This window comes from Pongo pygmaeus, chromosome 16 (assembly GCF_028885625.2).
Source record: "Pongo pygmaeus isolate AG05252 chromosome 16, NHGRI_mPonPyg2-v2.0_pri, whole genome shotgun sequence".
In the NCBI taxonomy this organism is placed as follows: Eukaryota; Metazoa; Chordata; class Mammalia; order Primates; family Hominidae; genus Pongo; species Pongo pygmaeus.
Window position 1 is genome coordinate 80,922,521 of NC_072389.2, and position 9,336 is coordinate 80,931,856.

Genomic DNA, 9,336 nt, shown 5'->3' on the forward strand with positions numbered 1-9,336 from the left:
GACCCCGAGGTGAGGGGATGGCTTGAGCCCAGGAGTTTGAGGCCAGCCTAGGCAACATAGTGAGACCACGTCTTTACAAAACATGAATTAGCCAGGCGTGGTGGTGTGTGCCTGTAGTCCCAGCTACTTGGGAGGCTGAGGCTGAGGATCACTTGAGCCCGGGAGGTTGGAGGCTGCAATGAGCCATGATTGTAGCCTGGGGGACAGAGTGAGACCCTGTCTATATGTGTATATATGTATATTTGGGACAATTGGGGAAATCTGGATGTGGACTAGCTATTAGATGATATTAAGAAGTTACTGTTGGCTGGGCATGGTGGCTCACTTCTGTAATCCCAGCACTTTGGGAGGCCGAGGCAGGCAGATTACTTGAGGTCAGGAGTTCAAGACCAGCCTGGCCAACAAGGCGAAACCCCGTCTCTACTAAAAATATGAAAATTAGCCAGGCATGTGGCACACGCCTGTAATCCCAGTTACTCGGGAGGCTGAGGCAGGAAAATCACTTGAACTCGGGAAGTGGAGGCTGCAGTGAGCAGAGATTTCGCGACCGCACTCCAGCCTGGGTGACACAGTGAGACCCTGTCTCAAAAAAAGAAGTTACTGTTAACTAATTTCTAATAACTTAGATGTTATTAGATATTGTCAACCAATATCAAGTTGTTAATTCTATTCATTTATTTTGGCAGAAGTATTTTAAAGTAAATTAGACAAATCATGACATTTCATACCCAATACTTTAACATGCATCTCTAAAAACCAATTTCTTACAAAGCCACATAATTTTATTACGCCTAATAAGGAGACGTAGCAGGGTAGTGTGGAGGGGAAATCGTGGCGATGGGTTAGGTATACACTTAGAATGAAGTGCAGACTCCACACGGAGGCTCTTCCGAGGCCCAACCGGACCTGACCTGGGCCCTGTTTGCTTCTCTGTCTCCACCTGCCAGCATTACCCGCAGCTACACTCCAGCCACACAGGACTTCTTTGAGTTCTTTCAGTGATCAATCTCTTTCTCCCGTCAGGGCCTTTGCACTGGCGGTTCCTTCCGCCGGACATGTCGGGTTTCCTCGTTTTTCCGGGCTGGCGCCTTCTGATTTCAGAGACTCTCCGCAGCAGAACCATCTCAAGTGGGTCTACCTCTTCGCCTTTTTTTGTTGTTGTTGCTTGGCTGCACTTCTGACCGGGCAGGCAGTGATGATGTTTGTTTATGAGTTAGGTCTGACTGTTCGTTGGTGCTTAGGATCCCCACCGGGTCCCTAGGGCCTGTGCGTACCGCGCACCTGTGCACGTCTTGCGCGCAGCTGCAGGCGACTCCGCTCTGGCTCGTCGCTGCTATTTCCTGCTGGGGGTGCAGACCCTGTCCCAGGCTAGCTGGGTGACTTCCCCCAACCGCAGAGACAGCGGCGACCCGGGGCCTCAGACCTGCCCCCGCATCCCGCCGGCGCCAGGCAGTGGGAAGTCAGGTTCTTCCGCCACCTCCCAGCCAGGTAACTGCCCCGAAGCCTGGAACCCCCCCAGTTCGGGGACCCCACCCCGAAGAGTCGCTACCGCTTCCCTGAGGGACTACACCTCCCAGCGGCTCCCAGCGCGCTCCCGGGCACCGCCCGTTCTGGCGTTAACCCTTTAGTGGCTGCAGTGGCGACGAGCGGAACGGAGTGCGGGTTCCCGGGGAGGGGGCGTGCAGGATCGGGGTGCGGGGGGTGCGCTGTAGGGCTAAGGAGAGGATGGGCTTTGGGGGGCCCTGAGGAGGAGGGGAGTCAGGATTAACCGAGGATAGGGTCGCAGCAGGGGCATGGGGAGGACCGGCCCTAGAGCGCCGCTCCTCCCCAAAACTAGGATTTGGAGCCTCACGTTCTCCCTCAAAACGAGCCCTGTGGGTGCCAGGCCAGGGGCGGCGCCCAGGTGTGGAGGGGGCAAGGTACGGGCGTCTGCCGTCGCTAAGTGCCCCCTTCCACTTAAGGCACACCTTCGCCTCCGATTCCGAACAGCCCGCGGACAGAGGCAAGTGGCAAAGCGGGGAGAGCGAAGGTGAGGAGTCGATACGCCCCACCCTAGGGACCAGGCGCTGTCTCGGGCCCTTTCCCTCCCCCAGGCCCGGGGCCGGAGCTCGGGGAGCCCTTCCTGGTGGCGCCGTTCTCCTGCGGAGCCACGGGGAGCGGCTCCAGCGCATGGCGGCAGCCCCCGCCCCGCCTCGTCCTGGCCCCTGCCCTGACCCAGGGGCGGCCGCGGGGATGTCCGGCCCGTGGGGCAGGCCCGGTGCTCGCTGCGGCCGAGCGGCTGATCCCGCCGCTACCCGGCGCCAGGCCGAGCTTCGCTCTTTCCCTTGGTGGTGAACGGCCAGATCCAGGCGCGTCCTAAGTGGGTGGGGTGGGGGCGCAGGGAGGGGCGGCCACGCGACCCTAAGACCCTTTAAGATGGTGGGAGGGCCTGGAGAAAGAGACAGCGTGTGCAGAGGGGGTGCCCCCTCAGATGGGGGGTCAGGAAGTCTCCCTCAAGTGTCCGGGACAGAGGGACAGCAGGGGCCAAGGCGGAGATGAGATCAGTGAGTGAGGGGAGGCCGGAGGAAGTAAGGCTGCAGCCTCGGCCCTGCAAGGGTTTAGACTTTCCTCTAAACGCGGCGGAAGCCCATGGAAGGAAGCGGTTAGCAGCAAGGCAGAGTCCTGCTCCCTCTGCAGCCCCAGCTCCCAGCGCCCTGGGCTTTCCAGGCACTTGTCCGGGTAGGGGATTGAGGGCCGTGGCCAGGCCCGCACTTTCCTGCCAGCCGCAGCTGGCCACATGCCCATCTGACCCTCCGGGTTCTCCTCTAAAAATGGAGCTGACAGCCCCTACCTCACAAAGTCCACACCGGGCTCAACCCGCTGCCTTCCTCCCCAACAGGACTCTTGTCACCCTCCCTCAGGATGCCTGAGGGCCCTGAGCTGCACCTGGCCAGCCAGTTTGTGAACGAGGCCTGCAGGGCGCTGGTGTTCGGCGGCTGCGTGGAGAAGTCCTCTGTCAGCCGCAACCCTGAGGTGCCCTTTGAGAGCAGTGCCTACCGCATCTCAGCTTCAGCCCGCGGCAAGGAGCTGCGCCTGATACTGAGCCCTCTGCCTGGGGCCCAGCCCCCCCAGGAGCCGCTGGCCCTGGTCTTCCGCTTCGGCATGTCCGGCTCTTTTCAGCTGGTACCTCGCGAGGAGCTGCCACGCCATGCCCACCTGCGCTTTTACACGGCCCCGCCTGGCCTCCGGCTCGCCCTGTGTTTCGTGGACATCCGCCGGTTCGGCCGCTGGGACCTTGGGGGAAAGTGGCAGCCGGGCCGCGGGCCCTGTGTCTTGCAGGAGTACCAGCAGTTCAGGTAGGGCCAGCACCAGGTGTGATGAACATAGTCGCGGGCTCCACACCTGGCTCTGTTAGTGCCTTCTTGGCCAACAAGGGACGAGTCCCTGCCCCTTCTGGGCCTCAGTTCCCTCATCTGCAGATCAAGACAGTATCCCTCTCCTGGGTCAGCTCCCTGAGCCAATGGACATGGAAACTCAAAACTAATTGGGGGCCAGGTGTGGTGGCTCACGTCTGTAATCCCAGCACTTTGGGAAGCCGAGGCGGGCAGATCATGAGGTCAGGAGTTCGAGACCAGCCTGGCCAGCATGGTGAAACCCTGTCTCTACTGAAAATACAAAAATTAGCCGGGCATGGTGGCACATGCCTGTAACCCCAGCTACTTGGGAGGCTGAGGCAGGAAAAGTGCTTGAGCCGGTGAGGCGGGGGTTGCAGTGAGCTGAAACAGCACCACTCCACTCCAGCCTGGGCAACAGAGCACGACTCTGTCTCAAAAAATAATGATAATAATAACTGATGGGAGAGGAGAGAGGAGAGCCAAGAGGAGGATGGGTAGGCACTGCCCTGAGGACATATGGCCAGTTAGTGTCAGAGAAGCTGGGTCTCCCACCTACAATCCCACACCACCTCTCAGGGCTCCCAGGAGGCTGAGAAGGTGGAAGGGCTTTAATATGGTAAGTGAGGCTGAGCGGAATTGTTTCAAGGGGATGGGGAGGGGACTACCTCATGACATGGCTTCTGCCTTGGGCTTTGTGGTCTCCCACATCCGGCCTGCCCACTACTCTGTGTCCTGTGGTCTCCTCTGCGCCACTTCCCTGCTTGCAGGAGGGTATAACAGCCGCACCTGGGATGCGATGCAGGTCACCTCAGATGGCACAGTGTTGGCCACTTCCTTTCCTCTGAAGAGGAAACGTGTATGAGTCTCTGCTTCATGCCAGGCCTTGTTCTAGGGGCTCGGGGTACAGCAGTGAACAAGATGAGTGTGGTCCCTGCTCCCACAGAACTGACGTTCACATAGGATAGGGGAATGAGAAATGGACCCAGGCCTTAGGAAAACCCAACAGGTGAAGGAGGTAGAGGATGACTTGGCCGAGGGTGGGAGTACATTAGCAATGGCCACTCTAGGGAGGTTTGAGCTGAGGCCTGATTGATGAGAAGGAGCCAACCAGAGGAAGGCATTGGAACTTTCAAGAGTCACAAATGCAGAGGCCTGGAGTAGGCTTGGCAAGTTCTCCCTTTCTGGGGGATGCTGTGCGTCCATTGGCCCTTAGGAGACTTGGATAGCCTGTGGGATGGGTTGGAGATGTCTCTGGTGCCTTAGAAGAAAGTTGACCCCTGGCCTTCCCATGTGTGAACCCCAAGCACATCCCCAGGGAAACATCTGTCTTTGGTCCTGGATTCCTCCCACCTCAGCCTTCCTGGGGAGTCACGCCACAAGTTAATTCTGCCAGCTGGCTCTGAAGTGTCTCTCAAACCACGAGCATTTGGGCTGTTTTCTTAGTCCTCCAGCTGGGGCGTGTGGCAACTGGCTTTCCTCAGGGATCAGAGCACCTCCCAGGCTACCCTTGTACCTTCACCCCAGAACTCTGTCTTCTGGCCCACTCATCACACCCATTAGTCAGTGTTGCCATGACCCTTTTCTGCAAAGAAACAAGATGCACATCCTCTTCACGGTGAGGAGGGGAGACCCATGACCCTTGGAGGTGGGGTGGGGGCTGCTAGGGCCCTCACTGGTACTCCACATATCTCCTGCACAGAGCCAGACAATATCCAGGATCTTGAGAAGAATGGACCCTACCAATGGCAAACCCACATATAGTCTCTAACCCACCACAAATGCTATACAGGGAGCTCCAGACTGCAAACACACTTGAGGTCCTGTGGCCACACTGTTCTCATGTCCTGTGGAGTCTGAGGTGATAAACACACAACCTCATGTTGCCTTTTTTTTTTTGAGACAGGGTCTCACTCTGTTGCCCAGGCTGGAGTACAGTGGCGCCATCACAGCTCATTGCAGCCTCAACCTCCAGGGCTCAGGTGATTCTCTCACCTCAACCTCCTGAGTAACTGGAACCACAGGAGCACATCACTAAACCCCTGGCTACGTTTTAAATTTTTGGTAGAGATGGGGTCTTCCTTGTTGCCCAGGCTGGTCTCCTGGGCTGAAGTGATCCTCCTGCTTCAGCTTCCCAGAATGCTGGGATTACAGGTGTGAGCCACCACACCAGCCTCATGTTACTTTAGATCAGTATTTTTCACCTTTCACAATGAATTTATTTTTAATTTTGTTTTTATTTTTTGAGATGGAGTCTCGCTGTGTGGCCCAGGCTGGAGTGCAATGCCGCGATCTCAGCTCACTGCAACCTCCTCCTCCCAGGTTCCAGAGATTCTGCTGCTTCAGGCCTCCCAAGTAGCTGGGATTACAGGCACCCACTACCATGCCTAGCTAATTTTGAATTTTTAGTAGAGACAGGGTTTCACCATGTTGGCCAGGCTGGTCACGACCTCCTGACCTCAAGTGATCTGCCCGCCTCGGCCTCCCAAAGTGCTGAGATTACAGGCATGAGCCACCGCACCCGGCCATCCTTTCACAATGAATTTAAATCCCTTGATGTTCCCAATAACAGACAGAAAAACTAGGGCAGGGAGAAGAAGAACTGGAGCTCCCAGTTTCCTTCCCCTTGCACCCAGAAACAGGTTCTCTGAGCCCCTCTCCCCATCCCATGGAGGGTGGGGATGGGTCTTATGCACCCAGACTGTGTCCCTCCAGGGAGAATGTGCTACGAAACCTAGCGGACAAGGCCTTTGACCGGCCCATCTGCGAGGCCCTCCTGGACCAGAGGTTCTTCAATGGCATTGGCAACTATCTGCGGGCAGAGATCCTGTACCGGTCAGCAAGCAGGCATGGGCATGGGGACTGGGGTGGGCCAGGTATGCCCACATTCCCCACTGCCTAGCATGGCTTCCCCTGCCCCCACTACAGGCTGAAGATCCCCCCCTTTGAGAAGGCCCGCTCGGTCCTGGAGGCCCTGCAGCAGCGCAGGCCGGTGAGCCCAGAGAGGGATGGAGCACACATGCTGGCACACTGGTGTCCACATGGGCTGGCAAGGAGATGGGTGGGGTCAGGTGTCCCCAGCTTAGCTCAACAACGGGGGCAGGGAGGGGATGAACTGCCCAAGGTCTGGCCAAGCTCAGAGGGAAGGTCAGCTGCCTTTTCATGGCCCCGCTGACAGACAGGTCCTGCCCCTGCCCCTTCCTCAGAGCCCGGAGCTGACCCTGAGCCAGAAGATCAGGACCAAGCTGCAGAATCCAGACTTGCTGGAGCTATGTCACTCAGTGCCCAAGGAAGTGGTCCAGTTGGGTGAGGCCAAAGATGGCAGCAACCTCTGCTTCAGCAAATGATTGTGTAACCCTGGGGCACTTGTCCCTCTCTGGACTTGATTCACCGATTTGGAAGTTTGTAGCCCCAGCTGTTACTCAATGGACTAGGCCTCCTCACTTGTCAATAGTGTTTCCAGGCTGGGCGCAGTGGCTCGTGCCTGTAATCCCAGCACTTTGGGAGGCCGAGTGGGGTGGATCACCTGAGGTCAGGAGTTTGAGACCATCCTGGCCAACATGGTGAAACCCCATCTCTACTAAAAATGCAAAAAATTAGCCGGGCATGGTGGCGGGCACCTGTAATCTCAGCTACTTGGGAGGATGAGGCAGGAAAATCGCTTAAACCCAGGAGGTGGAGGTTGCAGTTGAGATGAGATCGTGCCATTGCACTCCAGCCTGGGCAACAAGAGCAAAACTCCATCTCAAAAAAAAAAAAAAAGTGTTTCCTCCAAGCTGCCCATGAGACAGGCAGGACAAGGATTCTTTTATATATTTACACACATACATACACACATGCGCGTATATATATATCTTTGGTAGAGATAGGATCTTGCCACGTTGCCTGGACTAGCCTCAAACTGGGCTCACGTGATCCTCCCACATGTGCCTCTAAGTAGCTAGGACTACAGGCTCACACCACGGCACCGGGCTAATTGTTAAAATTTCTTTTTGTAGAGACAGGGTCTCCCTATGTTGCCCAGGCTGGTATTGAACTCCTGGCCCCTAGGGATCCTCCCACCTAAGCTTCCCAAAGTGTCGGGATTACAGGTGTGGCCACTGCACAGGGCCAGGACAAGGATTCTTAATCCCAGTCCAGGATGGGAAACCCATGGCCGAGTGGGAAGAAACCAGCTGAGGTCACATCACCAGAGGAGGGAGAGTGTGGCCCCTGACTCAGTCCATCAGCTTGTGTAGCTGAGGTCTGGGCCAGGTCTAACCAGGCTCCCCACTCCTCCCAACCTGAGCCTGCCCTCTGATCTCTGCCTGTTCCTCTGTCCCACAGGGGGCAAAGGCTACGGGTCAGAGAGTGGGGAGGAGGACTTTGCCGCCTTTCGAGCCTGGCTGCGCTGCTATGGCATGCCAGGCATGAGCTCCCTGCAGGACCGGCATGGCCGTACCATCTGGTTCCAGGTTGGGCCCTACTGTTCACACAGGCAGAGACCCCAGGAGGCTGATGGGTGGAAACGTGGGGTCACAAGAACTGGGGTGGTGATGCTCAGGGTCTGTCTAGACCCTCCAAGGACCACACTGTTCCTGAGGGTCACATCCCTCCCCTCCCTTGCATCCCAGGGTTGCAGCTAGTGGAAGTAGCCCAAGGCAGGTAGCCCAAGTGAAAGTAGCCAAGGGCAGAGCAGCTTTGCTGATGTGGACTCTAACATGGGGGATGTCCCAGAGGCTTCCTAGGGGAGAAGCTACACCGATCTGGATGGGTGTGTGTGAGTCCTGCCTCTCCAAGGAATACTGCCCCTGTGCCAACCCAGGCTGATTCCTGAATTATCCCCATCCCATTTTAGGGGGATCCTGGACCCTTGGCACCCAAAGGTAAGCTATTCCTAATGTAATAGGCTGAGAGAGCAGAAAGGACTTCACGTCTGCAAGGGCTATAGCACCCTTCTCCACCCTATCCCCCTGCAACCCTGGGAGTCACACCCCTGGGCAGGATAGGACCCTCCAACTCCAACACCAGTGTCCTGCAGGGCGCAAGTCCCACAAAAAGAAATCCAAGGCCACACAGCCAAGTCCTGAGGACAGAGTGGAGGTATGGCTGCCTGCTCTCGCCTCCTCCTCCCCTGCACTCTCCAGCCCTGGCTGCCCCTCCCAGGCAGCTGCCTTATCCTAAGAGGGTGGGGGGAGTGGTGGGCCCTAACCAACCTCTGAACTGCTCTCTGAGCCCCTCAGGGACCCGTGTCTCCTCCATCCAGGACCCTTCGCCTCCAAGCAAGGCCCCTTCCAGGACACGAAGGGCAAAGAGAGACCTTTCTAAGAGGACTGCAACCCAGCAGCCTGAGGGGACCAGCCTCCAGCAGGACCCAGAAGCTCCCACAGTGCCCAAGAAGGGGAGGAGGAAGGGGCGACAGGCAGCCTCTGGTGGGCTTTCCTCATCACTTCCAGAAACTGGCTCTACAGGAGAGGATGGGATGGTGGCCTAGGAGCGCGTGTACAAAGGTGGGAGACAGGCTGCCATGGCAGCCCCTGGGAGTCTGAGCTGACCATCTTGCCTGTTCTTCCCCCAGGCCACCGCAGACCCCGGAAGGTCAAGGCTGACACCCCATCCTTGGAACCAGAGGGGACCTCAGCCTCTTAGCAGGAGGGTCTCCTTGCTTGCACTCACCCTTTCTTATTGTCTTGCCCTGAATCTGGGGGTCTGAATTCTTGGGAGCAGGCAATACCTGAAGGTGCAAACAGGCCCTACGGCTGTTCCCTGCACAACTCTCATGGTTTTAATTGTACCCCATCTTCCATATCTTTAAAGCGCATGTAAAAAATGCTGCATTTTTAATAAACTGATAAATGTGAACTTCTTGGCACCTCTTGGTCTAAGATGGCCAGGTAGGAAGGGCCTGCTGCCTGGTCCTGGTGACAGAAGGCCCAGCTCCTCACAAGGCAAACTGAGCCTCCATCCCACTCCTCAAGTCTCTGGC

The 9,336-nt window shown here is 57.1% G+C and overlaps 1 protein-coding gene across 14 annotated transcripts; it reads left to right on the plus strand.

The window, feature by feature from the left end:
• The first annotated feature begins 658 nt into the window (after positions 1-658).
• On the plus strand, positions 659-9,212 carry NEIL1 (nei like DNA glycosylase 1). Of its 14 annotated transcripts, none has more exons than XM_063652786.1 (11): positions 659-1,488; positions 1,838-2,029; positions 2,879-3,335; positions 6,087-6,206; positions 6,300-6,363; positions 6,578-6,677; positions 7,698-7,825; positions 8,209-8,236; positions 8,392-8,453; positions 8,617-8,782; positions 8,929-9,212. In XM_063652786.1, the coding sequence occupies exons 3-11, from the start codon at positions 2,902-2,904 to the stop codon at positions 8,997-8,999; spliced, it is 1,173 nt and encodes a 390-aa protein (XP_063508856.1). In that variant the 5' UTR covers positions 659-1,488; positions 1,838-2,029; positions 2,879-2,901; the 3' UTR covers positions 9,000-9,212. The 14 variants fall into 14 exon arrangements, with proteins under 14 accessions (XP_063508856.1, XP_063508853.1, XP_054306022.1 ...); XM_054450048.2 differs by lacking the exon at positions 8,209-8,236 and having other exon boundaries at positions 1,021-1,128; positions 1,218-1,488; positions 1,962-2,029; XM_063652784.1 differs by lacking the exon at positions 8,209-8,236 and having other exon boundaries at positions 1,032-1,128; positions 1,242-1,488; positions 1,962-2,029.
• The last annotated feature ends 124 nt before the right edge of the window (positions 9,213-9,336 follow it).

Excerpts from the sequence above, each read along its gene's own strand:
- NEIL1 (XM_054450045.2), top strand. The coding sequence starts at position 1,056 with ATGTCGGGTTTCCTCGTTTTTCCGGGCTGGCGCCTTCTGATTTCAGAG. Across the intron at positions 1,129-2,878 it reads CCGCAGCAGAACCATCTCAA|GACTCTTGTCACCCTCCCTC; the intron begins GTGGGTCTACCT and ends CCTCCCCAACAG. Across the intron at positions 7,826-8,391 it reads GCCGTACCATCTGGTTCCAG|GGCGCAAGTCCCACAAAAAG; the intron begins GTTGGGCCCTAC and ends AGTGTCCTGCAG.